The sequence below is a fragment of the Podarcis vaucheri genome, assembly GCF_965113315.1.
Source record: "Podarcis vaucheri genome assembly, chromosome: 16".
Taxonomy (NCBI): Eukaryota; Metazoa; Chordata; class Lepidosauria; order Squamata; family Lacertidae; genus Podarcis; species Podarcis vaucheri.
Genome location: NC_138754.1, coordinates 18,603,799 through 18,631,103, shown reverse-complemented (window position 1 = coordinate 18,631,103; position 27,305 = coordinate 18,603,799). Strand labels below are relative to the sequence as shown.

The 27,305-nt window shown below is 44.0% G+C and overlaps 1 protein-coding gene and 1 long non-coding RNA gene across 5 annotated transcripts in view; one reads left to right on the top strand and one right to left on the bottom strand.

The window, feature by feature from the left end:
• Positions 1 to 1,372: 1,372 nt before the first annotated feature.
• Positions 1,373 to 25,678, top strand: LOC309521448 (arylacetamide deacetylase-like 3). 4 transcript variants are annotated; one of them, XM_082203952.1, is made up of 4 exons: positions 1,373 to 1,630; positions 4,157 to 4,373; positions 5,912 to 5,975; positions 6,819 to 8,261. In XM_082203952.1, exons 1-4 carry the CDS (start codon positions 1,454 to 1,456, stop codon positions 7,591 to 7,593), a joined length of 1,233 nt encoding a protein of 410 aa, XP_082060078.1. In that variant the 5' UTR covers positions 1,373 to 1,453; the 3' UTR covers positions 7,594 to 8,261. The 4 variants fall into 4 exon arrangements, with proteins under 4 accessions (XP_082060078.1, XP_082060079.1, XP_082060080.1 ...); XM_082203953.1 differs by lacking the exons at positions 5,912 to 5,975; positions 6,819 to 8,261 and adding exons at positions 22,421 to 22,484; positions 24,247 to 25,678 and having other exon boundaries at positions 1,402 to 1,630; XM_082203954.1 differs by lacking the exon at positions 6,819 to 8,261 and adding an exon at positions 24,247 to 25,678 and having other exon boundaries at positions 1,402 to 1,630.
• The window catches only part of LOC309521471, a 177,863-nt gene continuing 165,528 nt past the window's right edge, over positions 14,971 to 27,305 (bottom strand). The window contains exon 2 of the long non-coding RNA XR_014214681.1: positions 14,971 to 15,265. This is a non-coding gene — a long non-coding RNA (uncharacterized lncRNA). The remainder of the gene's footprint in view (positions 15,266 to 27,305) is intronic.

Below are 27,305 nucleotides of genomic sequence, written 5' to 3'. Positions count from 1 at the left end.
CCTGGTCTTTATGTATATATTCTGATAGAACTTTTTTCAATCTATTAGCCAGAATATTTGCAAATATTTTATAATCCACATTAAGTAGTGAGATTGGTCTATAATTCTGTACATCTGATCTCTCTTGCTCAGACTTCGGTATCAGAGTTATAAATGCGTCTCTCCAGGTTTCAGGTGCCCTCTCCACTCTCAATATATTATTACACACCTCTGCCAAAGGCTGTGATGGCTTTGCCTGTTGCTTCCGCTATCCCAGAACAAGATGGCCGCCCAGGAGGGGACAGGTCAGACTTCTTCTCTGACAGGGCCCAGTGTTCTGAGGAAGGGACTTCTCATTCACCCACATGGTACACGTGGATGAGTAATGCTCCTTTCTGTGTCAACTGAGTTGAAGGGCCCAAAGTTCTCCTCCCTGCAAACACTGAAATTGAAGAGTGCTAGTAAGACAATCCTCTCTGATTCAAGCAAGGCCTGTCACAAGGGAGCTCTTCTTCTGTGCCCTTTCCCACACAGCAATGTTGGCTTTCCTTCCTTGACCCCATCACCTCCACCCTATGGTGTCATGGCATTAGGTGCTGGCCTGCAGCATTATCTTGAGGACAAATCAACACTGACTACCTTCCATTTGGATTACTGCAACGTGTTATACAAGGAGTTGAATTTGGAAATGGGCTGGAAACCTGAGTTAGTGCTAATAACGACTGCAGGGACATTGATTGGCACTTGACAGGGGAGTTTAGGCAAATTCACACCAACGAACATACACCCGCAACCTGTGTGAGGAATATTAGAAGTGGGTGTGAGATCCTCAAAATCTGAACAAAATAGCCGAAGAAGTAGAGAGTTTATCGATTACAAAATAACGTACTTGTAAGATCAGGTGTCCAAAAGCAGACACACCCCAAAATAGTAAGACCGAAGCTTATATCCCTTATACCCGAGGCAGGTTCCCTCCTGTTTCCCCATTGGCTGGGTATGTGCAGGGTTTACAGCCTATCATGTCCACCCAATTAAAATACTAACCCCCCCCCCTTGTTGACATCTCCCATTACTCTGAATTTGATGACCATTCCTCCTAATTTCTTTTCTCCTTCTTTGGTCTGTGTCCCTATACTTTTACACATTGACTCAAGCAATGAAGCCACATACTGACAACCCTTAGGCATAAGCAAGCTCTATATTTGCTGAAGCCTGTGTCCATTTCAACTGTCAGCCAACCTGTTTTCGGGCATTCTAATCACGAGTCATTCTAAAGATAAGCTGTTAAGCAGGTCTATGGTTAGCCTGCACCATATCACCACATTCCTAAACAATTTGTTTTCTTCTCAGCTGAGAGATTAAGTGGGTTGGCCGAGGATGTTCTCTTGCAGCTGACACGGAGTGTTCTTGTATAAAAGCCACCAGCATTGGCTAAGGCGAAGTCCTTGTCTCTGTGCCTCTAAGTTGAAGGGAAATGGCATTTGGTGGAACTCTGTGGATGTTGATATTATATACGACTATTTTCATTCATTTCTTGCTGTTAGTGTGGGGAGTTTCTTATACTCTTGCCAGGACCCACCTGCCTCGAGGAATGAGCCGTCCTGCACCATTGATACTTTTAAATCTCTTAGTGGGATATGGATTTGTACTGGTAAGTTTATTTTACATATATTACAGGGAAGAAGCGACACCTCTATAAAAAGGGCTGCAACATTTGAAATAGTTTAGAGAAAAGGCAAGTAAGAGGTGACATGATAGAAATGCTTAAGATTATGGAGGAAATAGAGAGAGAAAGGTTTTCCTCCGTCTCTCACGACAGTAGAACCTGTAGACAACCCAATGAAGCTGAATGCTGGAAGATTCAGGACAGATAGAAGAAAGGACTTCTTCACACATGATATGTTCAATCCATGGAAGTCACTCTCACAAGAGGCAGTGATGGCTGCCAAGTTGAATAGCTTCCAACGAGAAATAGAGAAATTCCTGGAGGCAATAGCTATGGATGCTTATGAAGCAGCTCTGGCTCTAGAGATGGAGGCAGCAATGCTTCTGAACACCAGTTGCTGGGAAACACCGGAGGGGAGAGGGCTCCTGTGCTTGGGTCCGGGTTTGTGGGTTTCCCATTGGGGCAGCTGGTTGACAACTGCGAGATGCTGGACTAGACGGGCCAATGTCCTAATCCAGCAGGCTCTGCTTTGAGGCGTTCCCAAAGGAAAGGAAGGATTCAACTCTGGTTATGAAAATACACACAGAGGCTTGAACCAGCAAGACTGGTTGCGGTTGTGAGTCCTAGCAAGCAGAATTCAGCGGCATACAACCCACAATAGTGCAAACATACCTATAATAGCCTCCTCCATGAATTGGCCTAATCTATGATTAGATGGGCTCAAGATCTTGGCCATAATACAGAGATGTCCCAGTGGGGAAACTTTTGGAGGGTTGAGGCATTCACAAACTAAAGGAAGGATTGAACTCTGATTAATAAGAATACACACAGAGGCTTGAACCAGCAAGACTCTGGGAAGGGTGCGTATCATAATCTCTGTCTCTCTGTGTCTCCAGCCCCCTTGGCCCCAGGTCGTTTTATTCACAAAAGAACTTTTGTCACCGTGTTCGTAAGAACCAATCAGATTTCCTCTGAGCATTTCAACAAACCCCACGTGGGGACAAAGTTAACCTACAAAAACTAATTACCGTAAGCATGCATATTTCTGGGGTAAACAAAACAGAACTACAAAGGAGTGCATCCAGCAACCCCGGAAGTCACAAACAAGCAATATACATGATAAGAAGGAGGCCAGGAGGACAGGGATCATTATCACCTTCGTGTGAGATCTGTTTCCTGGTTCTAAGATTAACATCCTAAGATTAACATATCAGAAAAGCTACAACAAAAAAAGCCGCCCACTATCTTTCACAGCCCAGGATACATGCCTGGCATAGCTGTCAACTTTCAGATTTGAAAATAAGGGATCAGCAGCCTCGAAAATAAGGGATCAGCAGCCAAAATAAGGGATGACAGGTCCAAAAGTAAAGAGCTCAGCTAATTTGTAGGTGGGCTTTTGCCCTTGCAAACAATCGCGGCACCCTCTTTTCATGTTTCAGTCATTTTGCTTTGGTCTCTTGTAATGTGCTACCACCCAGTGGCCTTCCTGGCAAATCGCATCAGGTAATTCAGAGGTGGATCCCAACTTAACCTTTCCTTGCTTCTCATTCTGTCCCGCTGACGGTTACTTGGTAAGTGCTGCAGTTACTTTCCATAAACAGACCTTTCTCCTTTCCCCAGATCAGCTCCGTCAGGGCTATTGCTCACTTCCAAGCCTCAATATTACCACACCGTCACCGCTTCTCTGGGAAGCGCCGAGCAAAGGCGAGTCCCCAGGCAACGCGGCCGATTTGATCCGCACAAGGGATGCAAGCTCCACCCCCCCAGTCGTTCTTAGACTCCTTATTGGGTGAGCAACGCAGCCAAGCAACACAGCTGGAGCCTCCCTCCTCCCTGGCTGGCAGGGAGGGAGGGAGGGAGAGGAGCTGCTTCCTTTGAAACCTGGGAGATTTTTGGGACATCATCAATCCAGGACAGCAGCGGGAAACGGCGCTGGGATAAGGGAGTTTCCCGCCAAATAAGGGACGGTTGACAGCTGTGATGCCTGGCAAAGCAACTGGCAGCTGGGCTGTGTACGCAAGCAGAGAGAAATGGACAGTAGAGGAAATGGCCAGAGATGCAGAGGGTTGTGGGACTTGATCAGAAATTACTGTCAATAAATTAAACCCAATCAACACCATGCTTTCACAGCTGACACAATGGCTTGATGCATATTTTATAATTCCTCATAGTAATCCCATCTGATCCCCACACTCTGGATATTTGCACTCCTACACTGCTTAGGTTCTTATGCACTCCACTGGATTTATCCTGAGTAGTACTAGCACTGAATACCCCCAATTTGTGTTGCATCTTAAGGTTTGAAATAACAGGAAGCGTTCTAGGAAAGGGGAGTGGGCAGGGGCTTCACTTCTGGGCTGCTCAAAGAGAATAAGTTTCCATCCCAAGAGGAAGGAAAGGATAAACAGCGCAGTCATGTCCCATGCACGGTTTCTGTTCCATAGGCAATACATATATGCAATACATATATCTAATGCTGATTTAAAATGCTAAATGTTTTGGTTTAAACAGGGAGGAATTCTGGAAAAACTGGGCATCTGCCATAGATATTCCGTACTCAAGGCCATAAACCTACTCATTCCAGAAGTGAAGGACCCAAAAATGATCACAAGGGACCTGGTTTTTGATGGGGTGCCTGTGAGGCTGTACTGGCCCAAGACATCACCTGCTGGGAACAGGAAAGGAATCATCTTTCTTCATGGAGGGGTTGCACTATTTGCAAGCATCCGTAAGTTCTTTGAAATGTTTTTGAAGTGTTTCACTTTGTTGTTTGTGGAGAATTTGGGGTGATACTTTAATGTAAAGGTCATGAAATGTTTGCTATGGAGGGGTGGGGGTGGTTTCTGCTGCCTCTGGGTATTTATTTTTACCTTTATGAATACTGCTACAAAAGTTGGGTACCACCTCTCTGCCAAACCAGTAGGATGGGATGATGAGAATTGTAGTTTAAGAACAGTTGGAGACCCAAGCTTGGGAAACACCGCTCTAAAGACACTCTTTTCCTGAAAACTCAACCCCCCCCCAACTGCCATGAGTCTGACAACCTCTTTCTGCTCAGGCCCAAGAATTCCTCACATATGTGCCAACAACCCCTTTGTCATTTTAAGGCCTCTATCCAATTGAGGCACTGACTTGGAAAGTGTTTTTTTCCGCTGGCCTCCAATCTTCCCTTCAATACTCCAAATCAGGCATAGGCAAACTCGGGCCCTCCAGATGTTTGGGACTACAATTCCCATATCCCTAGCTAACAGGACCAGTGATCAGGGAGGATGGGAATTGTAGTCCCAAACATCTGGAGGGCTGGAATTTGCCTATGCCTGCTCCAAATAATAATCAAAATCCTACCATTTATTAATTTCTAAGGTTTAGGGTGGTCTCCCCCCAAATCTATAACAATATAAAGAATAACAACAAACAATGTCAATAACCTGTGGCTACACACAGTTTAAAAGGCCGTCTATTGGTTAATTAGCCAAAGGCCCCTGACAATATGAAACGAAGGCGCCAGGTGGGTCTCCCGGGGGAGAGCATTCCACAAACGGGGAGCCACAACAGTTCTGGGCTTGGGCCCAGAAACAAATTGGCAGCCAATGCAGTCACACCAGGATTGGCATTATATGCTCCAACCATGGTGGGCAACCTGGCTGCTGAATTCTGCACCTGCTGAAGTTTCTGAACTGTAGGCAGCTTAACATGGCAGGATGGGATTGTGTGGTAAGAAAACAGGGCTGAGCCTTCCTGTTCCAGAGATGTCTGCTTCTGTATTAATTTCTAATGTCAAGGTCAATGAAAAATGCCAAAGAAGGTATTTGTGCTTCGTACTTCAATGGACTTCTATGAAAGGTCTTCCAGAGATGGTCAGAATTAATTTGAAAGAAGCCCAAAAATGTGGTCTGAGGTTTGTTTGGTCCTGTTCTGACTTATTCACGTATTTACACGTTCATTCTGCATGGAGGGAGTCCATGGTCATCTCAAGCAGGGCTTGTTCCCACAGCTGTGCATCACTGGAGTCAAGTCATCTTTCCCAGCCAGCCTTTCGCTAGCCAGTCCAAAATGGATCCCAGTCTTTGTTCTTCCTAGCACACCTTGCTTTAAAAGTATGGGTTTTTTGGTTCTCTTCAGAGTTTTACCCATTGAAACTGTTGATCAGGAGGGAACAAAATGTACATAATGGTTTTCAACTAGTGATGCCCCATTTATAAAGGGTTCAGTTCAACTTAGTTGTTGCCAAAGGAGACTCGTTAAAGGTTATGTGCCCTTTTCCAGGAACGTCTGCAAGGATCTGCCATTCACTTGCCCACGGAACCGACTCAGTGGTTATGTGTGTTGAGTAAGTGTCTCCACGCTACAGTTTCTAAACCTTCCACATGAGCCCAGAAAATGGCTGATTTTGCCAACATCGTGAATTTGCCAACCTTTAGAATGGGTGTTCACCTTTGCAGTTGCTGGAAGCTGTGGGAGGGAAGAGTACCACAGGACTCATGTTCTGATTGTGAGTTTCTCCAATGATTGACCATAGGCCACTGAGAACAGGATGTGAACTAGCATTATATTATCATGGAAAACCTCAGGCACTGGGGCTCAATGCTCCACTCCAGGCCTCTTCAGTTCTCCCTGAAGAGCCAGTGTGGTGTAGTGGTTAAGAGCGCTGGACTCGTAATCTGGTGAACCGGGTTCGATTCCCTGCTCATCTACATGCAGCTGCTGGGTGACCTTGGGCTAGTCACACTTCTTTTAAGTCTCTCAGCCCCACTCACCTCACAGAGTGTTTGTTGTGGAGGAGGAAGGGAAAGGAGAATGTTAGCCGCTTTGAGACTCCTTAGGGTAGTGATAAAGCAGGATATCAAATCCAAACTCTTCTTCTTCTTCCCTCTGAAATCACCGCAGACCCCCACTTCTGCACCATTGCCCCTCTTTTGCATCCTCCTTGAGTGGCATCTGCCTGACTGGAGTTTGACTTGCTTGCATGAAGAAAGGGGTGCCAACCTGAGTAAATATTGCCCCCCCCCCCGGTAAGTCCCATATTGCATAAATGATCACATGACGTGGAGCACATAACCATTTTAATGGAAATGCCAGTATACTTAGGGGGACCAGTCTCCTTGGGGGTGCTGAAGGTACCTCAGCCCCAAGTATGATGTCAAATATTGATGATATCTTGTTTTTTCTTTAGATTTCGTTTAGCTCCTGAGCATCCGTATCCAGTCCCTGTACAGGACTGTTTAACTGCTGTAATATACTTTCTGAAGAATGCAAAGGAATACGGAGTGGACCCCAGCCGCATTGCCATTGCTGGGGAGAGTAGTGGAGGCACTTTTGCTGCAGCCATTTGCCAAGAACTGGTGACCAGAGAGGACCTCCCAAGAGTGCGAGCTCAGGTCCTCATTTACCCATTCCTCCAAGGAATGGACTTCAATTTGCCCTCCTATCTGCAAAACCAATCAGTTCCTCCCTTGTTCAGGAAACGAGGGGTTAAATTGGGTATGACATATCTCACTGGGAAGACAATGAATGTAGATGGAGTTCTGAAAGGCGCCCATGTCCCTCCTGATTTGAGAGAGAAATACAAAAAATGGATCAATGCTGATAACATTCCAGAAGAATTTAAAGCTAGGGCCTATGTTCCTGTAGAACCTGCTCCATTTTCAGAGGAACTTTATGAACAAGTTAAAAGAGCTGGTGAGACAATGTTTGCCCCCCTTTTAGTGGAGGATGACATAATCCGCCAGCTCCCAGAGGCTTTCATTCTAACCTGTGAATATGATTTTCTCCGGGACGATGGGCTGTTGTACAAGAAGCGGCTAGAGGACCACGGTGTGCCAGTGACATGGTATCATGTTCAAGATGGATTCCACGGAATAATGACCATGGCTGGTTTGAAGGCAATTGAATTTCCGAGCACACAGAAATGTTTGCAGAATGTAATACAGTTCTTAAAAGGTTTATAGAAATGAATGACATTCTTTGTCTTCCTATGGCAGTCTTCCCCTTCTCTGGAGGGAAATATCGTTCCTCATTGTGCCAATCCTGAAGTAAAAAGAAAAACTCTGATCAAAAGTTCCACTCTGTTTAATTTATTAAAATCACCATGGGCTCTATGAATACATAAGAAAAGCCCTACTGGATCAAGCCATTGGCTCACTTCATACAGCATCGTGTTCTCTTTATGTTACATATATTTAAAATTAATTTTCATACAATTTAACAAATTCAATTCAGTTTCAATACAATATTCCCTCAACATTTTGACTCCTCATTTTTACTTCCATGATGTTTCTGTTCAAATCCTTTGTCTACTAAATGTAATACTCATTTCTATAACAAATATCCAACATTAGATTCCTTTAGCATTCTCCTTCCTTTGCTTATATTTCCAGTCCTGCCTGTGTTTTCATTTGACTATAGCATTTTCTCAGATATTCTGAAAAGGATCTCCACTCCTCCACAAGCATTTTGTCCTTTGGGTTTCTTATTTTTGCCTTCTCCATATAGTCCAATAGTTTTAAAGTCCACTCCTCTTTTGTTGGAACTTCTTCATCACTTTTTTTATTGATTTTCCAGATTTTAACCCAATTATAAAAATTATAACAAATTAATACAATTCTGTGTAAGTGACTTCCTGCGTGCCGTCCTTGATCCGTCCTTATCTTCCAATGTTACTGACTGCGTTTACATACTCTTATTGAAGTAAATAGTATAACAGACCCTGAGGATTGCCACACTCCTTGTTACTGGTTTGGGAGTCTTTTCTTTCTAAAAGATCTCTCTTTTTAAAAAAAATATGTTTATTACTTTTAAAATTTACAGAAAAGTAAAAGAAAAGAAACAAAAGAGAAAGAACAAAGAAAGGAAAAAAAGAACAATACAATACAATATATAACAATACAAAACACAACCTAATCACATTAAACTAAACTAACCCTAAACAAAACAAAACAATAACCATTTAAAAACATAAATCACACCCTTTCCATACTCTATTTTTCATTCCCTTGTTTCCTCTACTTCCTCTCACCTCCTTTTTTGTATTCCACTTCTATTAATTGTTTCAGCAAACCCTTTCCATCTTTCTCTATTTTCTGTCTTATTATAAATATCTTAACATATTTTTTATCATTAAAAACTAAATACTCATATATCCTTAACTCCTTATAACATTTCTACTAAGGCCATAAAATTTCTTTCCACCATTTTTCTATCATTCATTAATTTTGCAATATTTCTATATATAAACTTTAAAATCTCTAATCTTCATCCATCATCTCCTCTCCCTGGTTTCGGATTCTGCCAGTCCTTTCCGTCAAATCCATATAGTCCATCAACCTGGAGATCTTATGTCCGAGGCTTTTCCAGGTCCCTTCTGCAGGTCTTCTTCATATTCTTTAGTGCCAAAAAGCAAATCTCGAGAAAGCTCCAACCTAGCAATACTTTTATTCCTTCCAGACAAGTCAGCCAAATTTCCATAGTTAAAGCTGAGGTCTATAAGATGTTTCATGACATGTTTCAATATTCCTCCAAATCCCAAGGCCCCCAAAACTCCAGTCTCCTCCAAACCCAAGTCCATGTCCCAAAAGTCAGTTAATCCCTGCATAGAAGGATCTTTCCAACTTTCCTTCTTCCGTCCAAGCCGGGATCCAATCTTCAAAATCTGGCCTTTTCCAGATTCAATCGTAAAAGGCCTCAACTTATAGTCCTCAATTTGCTTCTGTATGGCTGAAGATCCCACTTGTATTACTTTAGGCTCAGCCACCACAGCTTTCTCTTTCTCCTTCACAATCTGTCCAACCAAAGTAATTTCTTGTGCCAAGTCCTGAATTGTTCCTGTAATGATGCTCACTTTTTGACTCCAATTAGTTACTTTTTGGTCCAAATTGTCAATTTTAAAAGAAGTGTCATCTGTCTTCTTATGGAGCTGTTCCAGCGAATAGCTTATCTTACATAATACCATCACAATGGTTTCTCCTATCAACATTTTGAGTGGTCCAAGGTCAATCTCTAGTTCTCACACTTACTTATCATACAGCTGGTGCAGTCCTGTGACAGTTTCAAAAACTCCCTCTGGAGGGAAACAGTCTCCACTTGTATCAATCCTTTCAAGCACAATTCAGACCATAAAAATAGTTTCACTTTCCAGTTACTTTTCCTCTTTTTTAAACGCAGAAGAGGACAATGGAAACAGTATCTTTCTCTTATATAACTAGTTGTCAAAAATGTTCTGTTCACAGTCAATGAACTCTTCCAAAATTTCCCTTTTTCTGGCAGCCCTTTTCCAGGTTCGGAGCAGTGATAATTTGATTTTTCACTCCCTCCTGCAGGCTCGCTAAGTCCAAACCCCCCCCCCTTCTCCTGCTTCCAGGGGTTTTTTTGTAACTTTAACCGATGAAAATTCAATCCTTTGCCAAAAGCTTCCAAAGACTTTAGCTTATAATGTCTTTGCTTCAATCTATTTACAAAAAAGGGGAAGGTGGACTTCCTGTTTAAAACCTTCCCCTTTTCGGTGCCGAATTAAATTATTTGAAGATCCAATTTTGCGTTCTACTCACGGGTAGTTGTTTAACGTCCAATTGTCCACAGGAAAAAGTCAGCACTCTCCAGCAACAGCAATGCGGCTTCACTCCGCGAAAGAAGCAGTCAATTCGAAGCACCGCGCCACTCACCCCACGTCGCTCCGCATCCCCGAAACCGGGTTTCCCCGCGAGTAGGGGAGGCGCAAAGGTGCCAGCCGGATCCCAAGTTCACAAGCTTCTCCCGCTTGTGATTTCAGTGGGTCTCCGCCTTTGCCGTGGCGGTCAGACCCTAGTTTTCGCGGAGCTAGTTCTTCCCGATCGGAGGAGCTCCGCCATTGCCGGAGGCGCCAACCCGGAAGTCTCTCTTTCTAGAAGATCTCTCCCCTCCTGACTGGAATGAGACCCATGTGGGCTGTATCCACACAGCTTCTACTTCTCCTGGCTCAAAGTCAGCCCTCCAGCTAGCTCCTGGCGTAAAACTCTCCCAAGACACTCAAACCAAGCCCAGTCTAAAAACTCCCTCAGAAACTGCTCCTTTTATTTTTCTCCTCGCACTCTGCTTAGTACTCATTCAGAGAGGCTCCAGCCCTCTGGTGGAATTCTGAGGGACTGCATCACCAAACTCTGGTCTGGCTTTGCTGTCCACCACAGAGGTACTTAGCAGGGGTCAGCAAACTTTTTCCGCAGGGGGCCAGTCCACTGTCCCTCAGACCATGTGGTGGGCCGGACTATATTTTGAAGGGGGGGGGGGATGAACAAATTCCTATGCCCCACAAATAACCCAGAGATGCAATTTAAATAAAAGGACACATTCTACTGATGTAAAAACATGCTGCTTCCCAGACCGTCTGCGGGCCGGATTTAGAAAACTTCATTGGGGGAGAGGAGAGGGTGGGGGAAAAGCTTTGCAGAGGGATCAAGAGGCGAGAAACTGGAGTCTGCTCCTTCTACAGGTTGGGAAAAGCAGGGTAAGGGGTGGGTAAAAGGTAAAGGTAAAGGGACCCCTGACCATTAGGTCCAGTCATGACCGACTCTGGGGTTGTGGTGCTCATCTCACTTTATTGGCCGAGGTAGCCGGCGTACAGCTTCCGGGTCATGTGGCCAGCATGACTAAGCCGCTTCTGGCGAACCAGAGCAGCGCACGAAAATGCTGTTTACCTTCCCGCTTTAGTGGTACCTATTTATCTACTTGCACTTTGATGTGCTTTCGAACTGCTAGGTTGGCAGGAGCAGGTACCGAGCAACGGGAGCTCACCCCGTCGCGGGGATTCGAACCACCCACCTTCTGATTGGCAAGTCCTAGGTTCTGTGGTTTAACCCACAGCGCCACCCGCGTCCCTTATAGGGGGTGGGAGGCTGTCCCAAATCTGAAAATGTGATGCTGCTGTCCCTTAGAGCAGCTTGTTATTGGTCCTGAGGAAGGCTGAGAGGAGGCGGGGAGGGGAAACAGGGAACGTTCCTTGGGCAAAGCCAGTTTGAAGAAGAGTCGGCCTGCACCCGGCAGGCAAGGAAAAGGGGTGGGAGTGGAAGCACCCAAACACAGACACGAGGCTTAATTTTTATTATTAGGAGGCATCCAGGGCGTAGGAAGGGGTGTGCGGTGGCGGCAGCCCGCCCTGTGTGTCATCCCTGAGGTGGGGTGACAAAAAGGCACATGGCAGGGGTTCACCCTGCTGCCCCATGTGCAGCAGCTCGAGTTGCCACCACTGCCCACAGCAGATCACCGCACGCCCCCCAGCACGCACGCCCCCCCAGGTGCACGGCATGGCTGTTGCTCCGGGCGTCTGTGCAGCTAACTCCAACACTGACTGAAGTTTTTGCCCGGAAGCGACGGGCGAGTTTCCAGGTCGGTGTAAAAATGCTCTGAAATGCTGCTGTTTGATTTATTATCCTCTCTTTGAGAGGCCTCTTTCCCTCTCCCCCCACTCTCTATCTCCAAATCCCCGGGCAGGTTGAAATAGTTATGCCAGGCATAGGCAAACTTGGCCTTCCAGCTGTTTTGGGAGTACAACTCCCATCATCCCTAGCTAACAGGACCAGTGGTCAGGGATGATGGGAACTCTAGTCTCAAAACATCTGGAGGGCCCAGTTTGCCTATGCCCGAGTTATGCTTTACCAGCCTTTTGCTACACAACTCCTTGTCGTCCATACAGGGTAATCAAAACAAAAATAACAAGGTAAATTGGCTATAATCCCAGCAATTAATCCGTGTTCTTGTTTTAATTGTGGAGTTATATACAATGGCAAGGGCAATTTTATTCTGGTAAATATGCGTTGCTAGAAAGCTAATTACTTTGTACCAGGTTTCCTTTCAACATCCCATTAATTTGACTTTTTTTTTAAATAGTATTTATTAAAGTTTTAAGTTTACAAAAAGACAAAAGAAAAAACACCAAATTGAACAATAACAAAACCAACACATCACAATAAAAAATGAAAAATAGAGACAATTAAAAACAAAAGAAAAAAGAAAACAGAGGAAAAAACAAATCAAACCTTCCCATAGCTTATCTTTCATTTGCTTGTTTCCCTGACCTCCTCACACCTCCCTTTTTTGTATTCTAAGTCAATTATCCATTTCAGCAAATCCTTTCCCTCTCTTCAAAATTTTTATCCTGAAAATTTATCTTGATCTTGATATAAGTTTACTTTCCCTCTTTTCACCAATTAACAGTCTATTTTTCTTAAATCTTTGATACATTATTGCTAAAATCACCTAGATTCATTCCAACATCATTCTAACATTCATTAATTTTACAATGTTTCTGTAAATAGTCTTTAAATTTCTTCCAATATTCCTCCACCGACTCTTCTCCCTGGTCTCGGATTCTGTCAGTCATTTCCACCAGTTCCATATAGTCTATCACCTTCAACTGAGCTGAGGAGCTCAAGTCAGCCTGCTTATATAGAGCTCCACTAGAATGCAACAGTAACCATTTTCTGTAACTAGCCAATCACTGAACGTCACTTTCGATCCTTCATTTGCATACAAACTATCCAATCACTGAACGTCACTTTCGATCCTTCATTTGCATAAGTATCTACAGTATCCCCCTGCTGGCCCAGGGTGAGAACTTCAGTACATAACAGGACTCCCCTCTCCCTTTGGGCGTACTTGTCTGCAGCGGCGGAGGAAGCCGCTTGGGCACCTGGGGTGGCGTGTTGAGGAGCCTGTTTCCTCCCACTCAACCGCCCTACATCTGGGGGAGAGGCAGTGGGTGGACCGTTTGGGCAGCACTAAGCCTGCGAGACACATGACTTGGGCGCACTGCAGGTGCCACGATGAGTGCCGCCCGGTATTTTGTCACCCCCTCAGTGGTGACACCTGGGGCGGCTCCTCACCTTCCTTGTCAGCTCCAGGCATCCTGCTGCCACTGGATAGAAAGACAGAAAGAAGCAGCCTGCTGCAGATGGAGGGAAGTGCTGAGGAAGCAGGGGGAAAGGAGAGCAAATGGAGAAAGAGGAGCGGGGTGGGGTTGGGGGGAGGACAAATAAATGCTGGCCTGCAGCTTTATCTTGATCTCAGAATTAACACTGGCAACCTTCCATTTGGATTTCTGCAATGTGTTATGCAAGGAGTTGAATTCTGAAACTTCAGTTAGTACCAATAGTGACTCTTGGGACATAGATTGGCACTTGGCAACAGATCCATTTCTCATCTGGGCCTGGGTAGATCCCAGTCTGTTTTCAGGTGTGCACGTCTGATCTGAATAGGCCCACGTGTGGAGTTCCTTCAGGTATCATGGCCCTAATTTGTGAAGGGTATAGGTACCCTTGGGACACGGGTGGCGCTGTGGGTTTCACAGAGCCGATCAGAAGGTCAGTGTGGTTTCACAGAGCCGATCAGAAGGTCGGCGGTTCAAATCCCTGCAACTGGGTGAGCTCGTGTTGCTCAGTCCCTGCTCCTGCCAACCTAGCAGTTCGAAAGCACGTCAAAGTGCAAGTAGATAAATAGGGACCACACTGGTGGGAAGGTAAAAGGCGTTTCCGTGCGCTGCTGTGGTTCGCCAGAAGCGGCTTAGTCATGCTGGTCACATGACCCAGAAGCTGTACGCCGGCTCCCTCGACCAGTAAAGCGAGATGAGCGCCGCAACCCAGAGTCGGCCACGACTAGCTCTAATGGTCAGGGGTCCCTTTACCTTTTTTATAGACACCCTTGCCCTTCCTAGCTGGCCCTTAGGATGGTGGGTCCTTCTCTGGAAGCCCTCTGCAGATAGGCTGCAGCAGAGGGCTGCCCTGACCACCCACTTCTTAACACCTGATCTGAATATACTGCTTGCACCTGTTTGCTCACTGACTTATTGGCCTGGATGACATTTCAAGGTTCTCCTTGGCAGCTCAAAGTTTGAATTCAAGTGATCAGAGGATGGTGAGATCCAACGGCATCTTCTTGCTTGTTGGCCTGATATGGAGAGAGCAGCATAATGTCTTGCCTTTTGTGTGTCCGGGTATCTGGGTTTGAATAGAATTCTGTCTAATGTGGGTATAATGAAATGGACCCATTGCACTCCAAAGGACTTGGCTTAACTTTTTGCACAGATGTTTCTCGTTGCTAAATCTTCAAACTCAAGCAGATATTATGTAGCAACATCTGCCTGGAGTTATGATGTGACAATTTTGGGACTTCACATTGAGAAAGAGAGAGAGAGAGGGAGGAAGGGATATTCATTTTTAATATCTTCTGCATTTTCAAATTAACTTAATTTATTCTTCTACTTTAAATATATACTCTTTTGAAACTTCAGGTTGTAACAATAATCCTGTGAATGTTCTTATCTGTTTACAATGTATCTGTAAATATTCAATAAACCATTTTCATTCTTTTATAAAAAGTTTGCTATCTGGGTTTTTTATTTTTCTGGTAAGTTTTGCCATTTCTGCATATTCCTTAAGTTTTCTGTATCCATTCTTCCTTTGCTGGGACTTCTACTTCTTTCCATTTTGGGGCAAGTAGCATTATTGCTGCTGTAGTAGCATACGCGAACAAGTTTCTATACAGTTTAGGTAGTTCTGTCCCTATAATTCCCATAAGAAAAGCTTCTGGGCTTTTTATAAACATTATTTTAAACATCCTTTTCTATTCATGATATATCATTTCCCAGTAAGCTTTAACCTTACTACATACCACCACATGATAAAAAGAACCTTCTTTCTTTTTACATTTCCAACACTTATTTGATTTAGATTTATACATTTTTGCCATTTTTGCCAGTGGTTAGATACCATTGATAGATCGTTTCCTCTTAAACCATAACATGCTATAAATTTTATATCCATATTTCACAATCGTCCCCATGCTTCCATGTCTATATTATGACCAATTTCTATTGCACAATGTATCACTGGGGATTGTACTTCCTCACCCTTTGTCTCCCATTCCAATAATATTTTATACATTATAGACAGCACTTTTACATTCCATTCCAACAGGTCTCTCTCCAGTTGTGATATTTGTTCCCCAGACCCTTGTAGCCTATCTTTCTTAAATACTCCATTCAAATGATGATATTGTATCCATGTTGTTAGTTTTCCTGATAATTCCTTATTTTTTATAAATTTATACTTTCCTCCCACTTGTTTTAATAAACTTTTGTAAGTTGTCCACCATTCTATCATATTGTAATCCTTTTATGTGAACCGCCCTGAGACCTCTGGGTATAGGGTGGTATATAAATTCAATTATTATTAATTTCTCCATAAGCTTTCTCCATAATCCAGCGGATGTTTGCAATTTGGTCCCTGGTTCCTCTGCCCCTTCAAAATTCGTCAGCCTGCACAGCGCCAAACCTCTTTCCTCACCACACTGTTCTGGAAAGTTGCAGTGACCCTCCTGTTGGGAGGATGCCATTGCAGTGCAAGCCAGCCCCACCTGCATTGATGTGCAGTCTCTTTTAATTACCCCTGATAAACTCCTCAGGGAGGGAAGAGGCACAATGATTTTGTGTGGGAGGGCAGGCAAACTCCTATGCACGACTTCCCTTGGGAGGAGAAGATAGGCAAATTCATACCCACCAATGCGTATCCACACCCTGTGCGAGGAACAACAGTGTCTTTCAGGAATCCAGGATAGCTGCAATGTTTTACTCAATTACTAAACTATTTGTTTTATTCTCAACTGAGAACTATATGGGTTGGCCTAGGGTGTTCTTTTCCACATGGTATAGATTGTTCTCCTATAAAAGCCACCAGCGTTGGCCAAGGCAAAGTCCTTGTCTCTGTGCCTCTGAGTTTAAGGGAAATGGCGTTTGGTGAAACTCTGTGGATGCTGATATTATATACAACTATTTTCATTCATTTCTTGCTGTTAGTGTGGGGAGTTTCTTATCGTCTTACCAGGACCCACCTGCCTCAAGGACTGTCCTATCGCCCAATAATGCTGCTTCACGATTTCTTAGTGGGATATGGATTGGCACTAGTAAGTATATTTTACATATATCATGGGGATGAAGACACCTCTATAAAAGGGGCTGCAACCCTTTAGAGTCAATAAAATAATTTAGAATAATTCTTTAAAAAAATGCTCATTAATTTGAAAATATTGAAACCAATCTGATACCCATTCTTGAATTTCTTCTAACTTTTTCATTTTACATGCATTACCAGAAAAACACAGTATGTCTCTATAAGTACCCCAATTCTCTTGAATGTTTAATTTCCTTAGTGCACTGGCTTCAATAGGAGATAATCATAAAAGTGATTTCCGTTCAAGTAAATTTTGATATCTGGTCCACTTTCCACAGTGTTTTTATCTCCCGCCCTCTGCTACCCACTACTTTCTTTCTCTTATAAAAGAAAATCACCAAGCTGCTTTATTGCTTCCAGTACCTTAACCACATTTTTCATCAGGTTTTCCATGAACAATACCACATCATCCGCAAATGCCCTCAGTTTGTAAGTTTGAAGACTCACTTGGAGGCTTCGTATATCATTTTCTCTAATAACCCCACACAACAGTTCTAAAACCAAAATAAACAATAATGGTAAAAGTAGACAACCTTCTCTTGTTTCCTTGCCAATAATGCATTTTTCCTATAAAATTCTGTTTACTGTTTGTAAATCGCTCTGTATATAACGTATTTATTCCTCTCACAAATTTCTCCCTGAACCCCATTTTATCTAGTAATTCCCACCACCAACCCCAAGAAGCATTACACTGGGTAACAATTTTTTACCTTTTGAATGTTGTCTAGATTTCTACAACTGATTTAGGGTATTTTTGCACTGCTGAATCAGGAAATGGCATCCGTTTCTCTCCATCAGGTCAGGTTTACTGTAAACTGAATGGTGGGCGTTGATAAAGGTAAGTACACGTAAATTGCATGTTGCTTCACCATTTTTCAAACTTCAGGGCTTGAACTTCCGTTTCTTGGAACTCCTGGAATGCTCAGCAGCAGGGAGGTATTTCTTCAGAGTCCTACAGTAGTCAGCCATCATGACTGTCCCAGTGACCCTGATACCTGGTCTCCATCTCTGTCCTGTCCTGATGGAATCTCTCCCCCTGCTCATCACTCATTGAACCCAGTTTCTCAGGAAATTGGTCCATATGTGAAAATAGGTAGTGCATCTTGATGCTCATGTTGCAGCCCAGGTTTCTGAAAGCAGTCAGCATGTTGTTGACAAGTTCTATGTAGTTTTTGGCCTTATTGTTGCCAAGAAAGTTCTTCACTACCAGAACAAATGCCTTTCATGCTTCCAGTTCCACTTCATTCATTGACTTTCTGAACTCTGGATCTCTGATGAGCTGACGGATCTGAGGACCATCAAAGATGCCAGCTTTCAACTTCTCCATGGTCAATCCTGGAAAAGCCTGGCACAAGTAAGTGAAGCAGTCACCATCCTTGTCCAGAGCCTTGGTGAACTGCTTGATTAAGTCAAGCTTGATGTGCAGCGGTGGGAAGAGTATTCTGTCTCTGTCCACCAGAGGGTCATTGATGACGTTCCTTTCTTTGCAAGGCACCAATTCCTCCCGCACAGGCCAGTCCTTCTTTGTGTAATGCTGAGCACAGTCCCTACTTTCCCACATGTACAGAATACATGGGTACTTGGTGAAGCCAGACTGTTGTCCCAACAAAAAGTTCACCATCTTCAGGTCAACACAAATAAACCACTTATGCTGATCATAACCAATTTTCTCCAGCACATACTTCACCGCTTCATAGTTCTCCTTCAGTGTACTCGAGTGAGCCAGGGGTATAGAGGCAAACTGGTTGCCGTTGTGTAACAGAACACATTTCAGTGATCGCTTGCTGCTGTCAATGAACAGTCTCCAATCTTTGGGTTCGTACTGTGGCACTCCAAGCTTGAGCAGAAGCTGCGCAATATCTGCACAGTATACCACGTCTTTCTCTTCCGAGAAAAAACGGAGGTACTCTTGATGCCTGTTGCGGAAGAAGCTGATGCAAGCTCTGTCAGAGAGGTTTTTTTCCCCTTCAATCTGGATGCCAACAGTTCGGCAGAGTCCTTTACAAGCTGAGGTCACGAACTAGATCATTCAATTCCTTTTGCGAAAATGGATGTGGGAGCATCATCTTCAAGAACCACTTCTTCTTCTTCATGTCCTTCAACCCTGGAGGCATCTTTGTCACTAATGTCAGGAAGATCTCCGAAGATAGGCACTGGAATTTCATCACAATGAGCTACAGGATGATGTGCTGATTGAAGATCAGGATACTTGAGGCTGCTCCAGTTCTTTCTGTTGATCCCAGCCGCACCAATTTATGGAAGATTTCGAGGTTTTATGACTTCAAACTGAACCCTTTTCCAAATAATCACCCAGAACTATCGGACCTGAATACTTCTTGTCATTAAAATAATCATTTCCAATCAAAACAATTATTCAACATGGCATTTTACCCCCACCAACTTCTTCTAAAATGCTCCACACAAGCGTACATGTGAACAAAAACATAAAAAATGACATGTGTCTATAGCTCAAAAACTTGACCTGATTGAGCAAAACCAATGTGATTTTGGGATTCAGCGCATCAGATTCGTCCTAAATCAACTAAAAAAATGCAGACAACAAATTTGTTGTTGACCAGTGAATTATCAAACACTTTCTCTGCATCTAGAAAAACCACGGGTAATTGCTAATCATTTCTTTTTTCAAAATATTCAGTAGCATTTAATGCAATTGCAACATTATCTTTAACTGCCTCATCGGCAGAAATGATGTCTGGTCTTCATGTATTAAGTTTCCTAACACTTGTTTGAGTCTTCTTGCTAATATTGCCGCAAACCATTTATAATTACAATTAAGCAAAGTAATAGGTCTATAATTATTGACTTGGGCTGGGTCATGTGATATTGGCATACTAATAATAATACTAATTTTATTATTTGTATCCCGCCCATCTGGTTGGGTTTACCCAGCCACTCTGGGTGGCTTACAGCATATATAAGCATAATAAAACATCAAATATTAACAAACAGAATATCTTATACAGATTAAAATAAACCTATAAATCAATATAAAATAATAATAATGATAATAATAATAATAATACCCAAATTAAAATAGCTGCCAATCCCAACAAAACATTTAACCAACCCCAACCCAACAAAAACAAAACAGGGGAACTAAAATTAAAGATTTTAAAACTTTTTAGCCAATTGCCATATCCCAAGAGTTGTTCCAGCAATGCCCCTCTGGCCTCCCAGCATCCCCTTTTAGCTGTTCAAGGTGAGTCTGGGCCCTGCCCCCTAGGCCAAGGGGAAATGGGCCTTTCAGCAGGGAATGGTCTTACAAGTATCAGGTATCTCACCCTGTGTCAAAGTACTGGTCATGATCATTTCTAAAGGCTGGATTAGACGGTCCCAAAATACTTTTTTAAGTATTAAAAAATTGCAAATGGAAAAATATCTAATGCTAATTATGCATGCTAAATGTTTTGTTTTAAACAGGCAGGAATTCTGGAAAAAATGGGCATCTGCCATAGATATTCCATAATCAGGGCCATGTGCCTATTCATTCCGATAATTACCCGCTTCTGTGCAGGCGCGAACGGCAGCAAACCCGCCACTTACTTCCGGGTTTGCTGTGGTCGCAACTTAGAATGTCCGCGAGTGGTGGCGGTTGTAAATAGAGGTTCTACCATTTCCAACACATTTCACAGAACTTACGAATGCTTCCAGCCACCGCAGCACCTCCATGAAGAAAGATGATTCCTTTCCTGTTCCCAGCAGGTGATGTCTTGGGCCAGTACACCCTCACAGGCACCCCATCAAAAACCAGGTCCTTTATGATCAGTTTGGAGTCCTTCATTATCGGAATGAATAGGCACATGGCCCTGATTATGGAATATCTATGGCAGATGCCCATTTTCCCCAGAATTCCTGCCTGTTTAAAACAAAACATTTAGCATGCATAATTATCAAAAACCAGGTCCTTTATGATCAGTTTGGAGTCCTTCATTGTCGTCCGTGCCTGCGCACAATGGCGCCTCTCCCAGCAACCCGTTTCGCCATAAGGACGGTGTGGCGATCACACAGGGCCCCCGCACGTTTCACGGTCTATTGACCCTGTGCCACCACTGCGGTTGCTTTCTTCGCTGCCACCACCCCGCTTCTCATGGGGACACGCGGAGTCCAGACAGTTGTTAACATAAACAAATAATCAAGTTTATTTTTAAGAGCAAGAACAAGCATGTGGTTGCAGTTTATTTTCCTCTGGTCAGTTTCCTAATCTTAGTTCCTACAACTTCAAACTGAATAATTCCCAACTATCTATCTAACTCCCTAACAATTCCTCCCACTCTCTCACAATACAACTCAACCAACCCACTGCTAATCCACCCTCTTCCTTCTCCAACACCCAAGCCTCAACTCCCAACTGACAAACCTCAACTCCCAACTCCCAAACCTCAACCGTCAACTCCCAGAGCTCAACTGACGTTTCAAAACCTCCCACTCTATCTTTTACTCCCCCCTCGCATTCTCACTGGCCAATCACTTCACACCCATTTTAACCCTTTCCTTGACACATCCTAGGGGGCAAACGCCACAGACGGGCCTCCAGAACGGATTGTTGTCGCTAGTAGAGGTTCCACTGTATTGTTAGAAGACAATTTGTCATTGTAATTTAATGTAAAGATCCTGAAATGTTTGCCGTGGACGGGGGTGAGGTGGGGGTGATTTGTGCAGCCTATACATGGTTGTTGTTGTTGTTATTTTCTACAATCAAGTAGCATATATATTTTATGAAATAATAATAATAATAATAATAATAATAATAATAATAATAATAATAATAATATATATACCCCGCCCATCTGGCTGGGTTTCCTTAGCTACTATGGGCGGCTTCCAATAAAATATTAAAATACAATAGTCCTTCAGATATTAAAAGCTTCCCTAAACAGGGCTGCCTTCAGATGTCTTCTAAAAATCTGGTAGGTGTCTTTTCCTTTGACATCTGGTGGGAGGGCATTCCAAAGGGTGGGCACTACTACAGAGAAGGCCCTCTGCCTGGTTCCCTATAACTTTGCTTCTTGCAGTGAGGGAACTGCAAGAAGGCCCTCGGTGCTGGACCTCAGTATCCAGGCAGAACTATAGGGGTGGAGATGCTCCTTCAGGTATACTGGATGGAGGCCGGTTAGGGCTTTAAAGGTCAACACCAACACTTTGAATTGTGCTTGGAAACGTACTGGGAGCCAATTTAGGTCTTTCAAGACTGGTGTTATGTGGTCTCGGCGGCTGCTCCCAGTCACCAGTCTAGTGGCTGCATTCTGGATTAGTTGTAGTTTCCGGGTCACCTTGAAAGGTAGCCCCACGTAGAGCACATTGCGGTAGTCCAAGCAGGAAATAACTAGAGCATGCACCACTCTGGCGAGACAGTCTGCGGGCATGTAGGGTCTCAGCCTGCATTCCAGATGGAGCTGGTAAACAGTTGCCCTGGACGCAGAATTGACCTGTGCCTCCATGGACATTAAAAACAGACATTTATGACACAGCAATATTAGTCATATCCAGTCCTTTTTTTCTAGAAAAAGAGGTGCCAGTACTCACCATGAAGTTGTTAAGGTAAGTGCCACACTTTTAAACAACAACAACAACAAAGAGGTGCCGGTACTGCATACCCTTGTGTACCCCCTGGGGGGAAAAGTATTGGTCATATCTGTTAATTTCAACAGTTTTACTTTCAGTAGGACTAACTCACAGGGGATTTAACTCACAGTGATTTCAATGTGAATGACCAAGGAAATGTGTAATGGAGCGTAACAAATAATTGCTCACAGCAGGCAGTGTGTGATGTGTTTTTTCCCCCTAGGAACCTCTGAAATGATCTGCCTTTCCATTGCCCACCAAACTGACTCAGTGGTTATGTGTGCTGAGTAAGTATCTTCATGCTTGTTGTAGCAGAAAAAAGAGTATTTCCCCTCAGTTTCTAACCCTTCCACATGAGCCCAGAAGAAAGCTGATTTTGCCAACATGGTGAATTTGCCAACCTTTAGAATGGGTGTTCAACTTTGTATTTTGATTTTTATGCCTTTGGACCCAAGCCCTCTGGCTTTAATGATAAGAAGAGCTCTGCTGGATCAGGCCATTAAACTACTTTTACAGAAAACCACCACATCAACCCATAAAAAGCCATTAGGATTCTTCTCCTAAGGCAAAATGGCCCTGTGGTTGAGAGGGAAAGTGCAGCTGGAGTTAAGGTGAACTTCTCTTTGGCAAATAAGCTCAAGCTGTTCCCAACTGTCCCGTCAGCCACACTTACCATCCAATGAGAGCAGTGGTACATTGGGCAATGGGAGAAGTGTCATTTGCCAGGGCTTCGGAGCCCTTTACAAGGCAAGCCTTCCCGACAGTAATGGACATCATCTCTCCCAATGGCTGCCCTCACTGCCTTAATGCACCTTTGGTGCATGATCTGAAGCCTCCTGGCCAAGGTGGGTGAACTGGAGTTCTTGGCTTTAAGGCCATATGGTTTAAAGTGGGCAGAAAGAGTGGGAAGCACTGATCTCAGGAAGGCATGGTGGGACATACTGGAGGTGATTCAGAACTGGGGTTGTTTTCCTGGGACGGAAAAGGAAATCAAGGAAACATTCAAAATATAGAAGTTGGTTATATTAGGCATGTCATGTGGAAAGTGGCCTGGGGAAATGTGTTTGTCGCTCTCTCTGAACTCTAGAACATGTGGACATTCAATGAAGCTGAATGCTAGAAGATTCAGATAAAAGAAAGTACTTATCCATACAGTGCAAAGTTAAACTACGGAACCAGTTCCCACAGAAAGCAGAGATAGATTCCAGTGTCGATGGCTTTGAAAGGGCATTAAATAATTGGGCAGAGTATAAGGCTACCAGTGGCTCCTAGCTATGCTGGCTATAGTCTGCCTCTATGGTCGGAATCAGATTTGACCAGCGGCCACTGAGAATGGGATGCTGAACTTGCTAGTTTATATTTGGGTGCAGAGCATCAGCCACAGGGGCTGAATGCTGCACTCTGGGCCTCTTCATTTCCCCTCTGACCCCAGACCCCACCCCTGCACCATTGCCCCTCTTTTGCACCATCCTTGAGTGGCATCTGACTGGTGTGAATGTGTCTTGCTTGCTTGGTTGGAGAGTAGAGAAAGGTGTGTGGCTGTGTGTAGGAACCAACCTACTTGTCCAGTGGGAAAGTTCGCATTTGCTTTCCATTTTGCTCTCTGGTCCCACCCACAGCTGACATGTGGCCCCCAGGAAGGTTGCATAGAAAGGAATGTGGCCCTAGGGGTGCCACCCTTGCAATATGCCATTGCAGGAAAATGCTGCAAAGTGTATGATGTGTTATGTACTGAAGTTCTCACCCTGGGCCAGCAGGGGGATACTGTAGATAGTTATGGAATGAAGGATTGAAAGTGACGTTCAGTGATTGGATAGTTTGTATGCAAATGAAGGATTGAAAGTGACGTTCAGTGATTGTCTAGTTACAGAAAATGGTTACTGTTGCATTCTTGTGGAGCTCTATATAAGCAGGCTGACCGGGCTCCTCAGTTCAGTTCTGTTCCAGCTTACAAATAAAGAGCTGCTTTGGAAGAATCGCTGTGTCGTCTGATATGTTCGCCCACGACTTAACATGATGAATGCTGATGACATCTTGCCTTCTCTTTAGGTATCGCTTAGCTCCTGAGCATCCGTATCCAGTCCCTGTACTGGACTGTTTAACTGCTGTAATATACTTTATGAAAAATGCAAAGGAATATGGAGTGGACGCCAGCCGCATTGCCATTGCTGGGGAGAGTAGTGGAGGCACTTTTACTGCAGCCATTTGCCAAGAACTGGTGACCAGAGAGGACCTCCCAAGAGTGCGAGCTCAGGTCCTCATTTACCCATTCCTCCAAGGAATGGACTTCAATCTGCCATCCTATCAGCAAAACCATTCAGTTACTCCTATGTTCCGGAAAAGAACTGTCAAAGTTGGTTTGACATATCTCACTGGGAAGACAATGAATGTAGATGGAGTTCTGAAAGGCGCCCATGTCCCTCCTGATTTGAGAGAGAAATACCAAAAATGGATAAGTGCTGATAACATTCCAGAAGAATTTAAAGCTAGGGGCTATGTTCCTGTAGAACCCGCTCCATTTTCAGAACAACTTTATAAACAAGTTAAAAGAGGTACTGAGACAATGTTTGCCCCCCTTCTAGCAGAGGATGACATAATCCGCCAGCTCCCGGGGACTTTCATTCTAACCTGTGAATATGATGGATTCCGGGACGATGGGCTGTTGTACAAGAAGCGGTTAGAGGACCACGGTGTGCCAGTGACATGGTATCATGTTCAAGATGGATACCACGGAATAATGGCCTTGGCCGGTTGGGGGCCACTTGCATTCCTGAACACACAGAAATGTTTGCAGAGTGTAATACAGTTCTTAAAAGGTTTATAGAAATGAATGACCTTGTAGGAGTGCAAATATCCAGAGTGTGGGGTCAGGTGGGACTACTATGAGGTATTATAAAATATGCATCAAGTCATTGTGTCCACGATGAATACATTGTGTTGACTGGGTTTAATTCATTGACAATAATTTCTGATCAAATCCCACAACCCTCTGCCTCTGGCCATTTCCTCTACTGCTCATCTCTCTTGCTTGACAAGTCACTTACACAGCCCAGTTGCTTCGCCAGGCAGGCAACATGGGTCATTAAAGACAGTGGGCAGTTTCTTTGATGTAGCTTTTCTAATGTTAATCTTAGGATGTTAATCTTATGGCCAGGAAACAGATCTCACCTGAAGGTTATAATGATCGCTGTCTTCCTGGCCATCCTCCTTATCATGTATATTGCTTGTTTATGACCTCAGGGGTTGCCAAATGTACTTCTTTGTAGTTCTGTTTTGTTTACCCCAGAAATATGTGTGCTTAATTAGTTTTGGTAGTTTAACTTTGTATCCATATGGGGTTTGTTGAAATGCTCAGAGGAAATCTGATTGGTTCTTATGAACACTCTGTAAAAGTTCTTTTGTGAATAAAACGACCTGGGCCGAGGGGTGGAGGCATGCAGAGATTATTATACGCACCCTTCCCAGAGTCTTGCTGGTTCAAGCTTCTGTGTATTCTTATTAATCAGAGTTCAATCCTTCCTTTACTTTGAGAACACCTCAAGTGGTGCTCCAGGTGAGGCAAACCTAAAAGGGAACCGTGTGAGGCTTGGGGGGGGGGACCTCAACGTGTGAGGCAAAGCTAAAAAGAAAACCTCAGCATTTGAGGCACAGCAAAAGGAAACCTCAGCGAAAGGAAACCCCCAGGATTGGACTCTCCTCGGAGCTAGCAACCTGCTATCCCTCGGTCACGGTGGATCATCCCGGACTTAGTATCTCATTTGCTCTGAACGAGTCCCAAAGACACGCGTCTATTACCCTTCAGGTGAGATCATGAGAAGCAACCTTTCACATGTGCAGGAAAAGCATAGGAATAATTCTTCTGATAGATTTATTGCTTTATTGTTTGGCGCCCAGCCACGCTTCCCCTGCAGGCCTCTGCAGCTTCTATTTATGCAGTGTGGCTTTGGAGCGGTCGTAAAGCAATTAGCAGAATTACACAGCATCTGTGTGTCGAAAGGGCAGTAAATAAGTCCAAATGTTTCTTCTATCCTAATATCTCTTTATTGGGAACAAAATAGCATATTTACAATCCATAACAGCCATCAGAGTGGAGCTGCATTTTCTCTGCGTCCTTCTCTCTCAGTGCAGCAGCAACAACCTGCTTTCGATTTTCACTCAGCTCACAACATTCCAAGCTGCTTTTGTCACGTCCTGGCATACTTCCCTTGTACGCACCTCCTCTCAGGCTCGAGACACAGAAGGTTAACCCTTCACTACACCCAACACCCCCTCTTGCCTCACGCCTGAGGGGGGAAACGACCCTTGGTGGTCCCAAATCCAGACCTTCGCAAAACTCCCCATGTCTTTGGAAGGAGAGTGGCTTCGTGAACCCATCAGCTAGGTTCTTGGCAGAGGGACAATACTTCAGCACAACTAATCCCTCCTGAACATTCTGGCACACATTCCGAAAGCAAATGCCTAGGTGTTTAGTTCTAGCCTTGAACTGACCTGACTCTGCCAAACGCAGGCATGGTTGATTGTCTTCGAAAACACGTATCAGTTGACAATCCACTTCGCAGAGTTCCTGCACTAAGCAAGCACACCTCTGAAAGAGCACTGAACTCAGCCTCAGTGGATGAGAGTGCTATAAGACTTTGCTTCTTGGACCTCCATCCAACTACTGAGTTCCCAAACTTCACCACTAGGCCAGACAAAGACTTGCGATCCTCAAGATTAGCCCAATCCAAGTCCACAAAGCAAGTCAGTTTGACTTCTCGTGCTGGTAACCTAAGACAAAAGTCTTTGGTTTCCTGCAAATACCTCAGAACTCTCTTGATGCCATTCCAGGCTTGCACACTAGGGTTTGAAGCTTCCCTGCTGAGCAGATTGACAGCAAACGCTATATCAGGTCTGCTCCACTGGGATAAGTACAACAAACTCCCTAGGGCTGACTGAAACACTTCAGTATTTTCGAACGCAGCGCGTTCTACTTGCTGGCTGTCCTTCACAAAACTAGTCTCCATAGGACTCTTCACTCCTGCACAATCACTCATCCTGAATTTCTGAAGCAATTGCTCAATTTTGCCTTTCTGGCTGAGCAAGAAGCTTCCATCCTGTGCACGCTCAAC

Bases quoted from the DNA above. Each gene is read 5' to 3' on its own strand.
- LOC309521448 (XM_082203953.1), top strand. From the start codon at position 1,454: ATGGCATTTGGTGGAACTCTGTGGATGTTGATATTATATACGACTATT. The intron at 1,631-4,156 runs GTAAGTTTATTT...TGGTTTAAACAG, and splicing joins TGGGATATGGATTTGTACTG to GGAGGAATTCTGGAAAAACT. The intron at 4,374-22,420 runs GTAAGTTCTTTG...TTTTCCCCCTAG, and splicing joins TGCACTATTTGCAAGCATCC to GAACCTCTGAAATGATCTGC.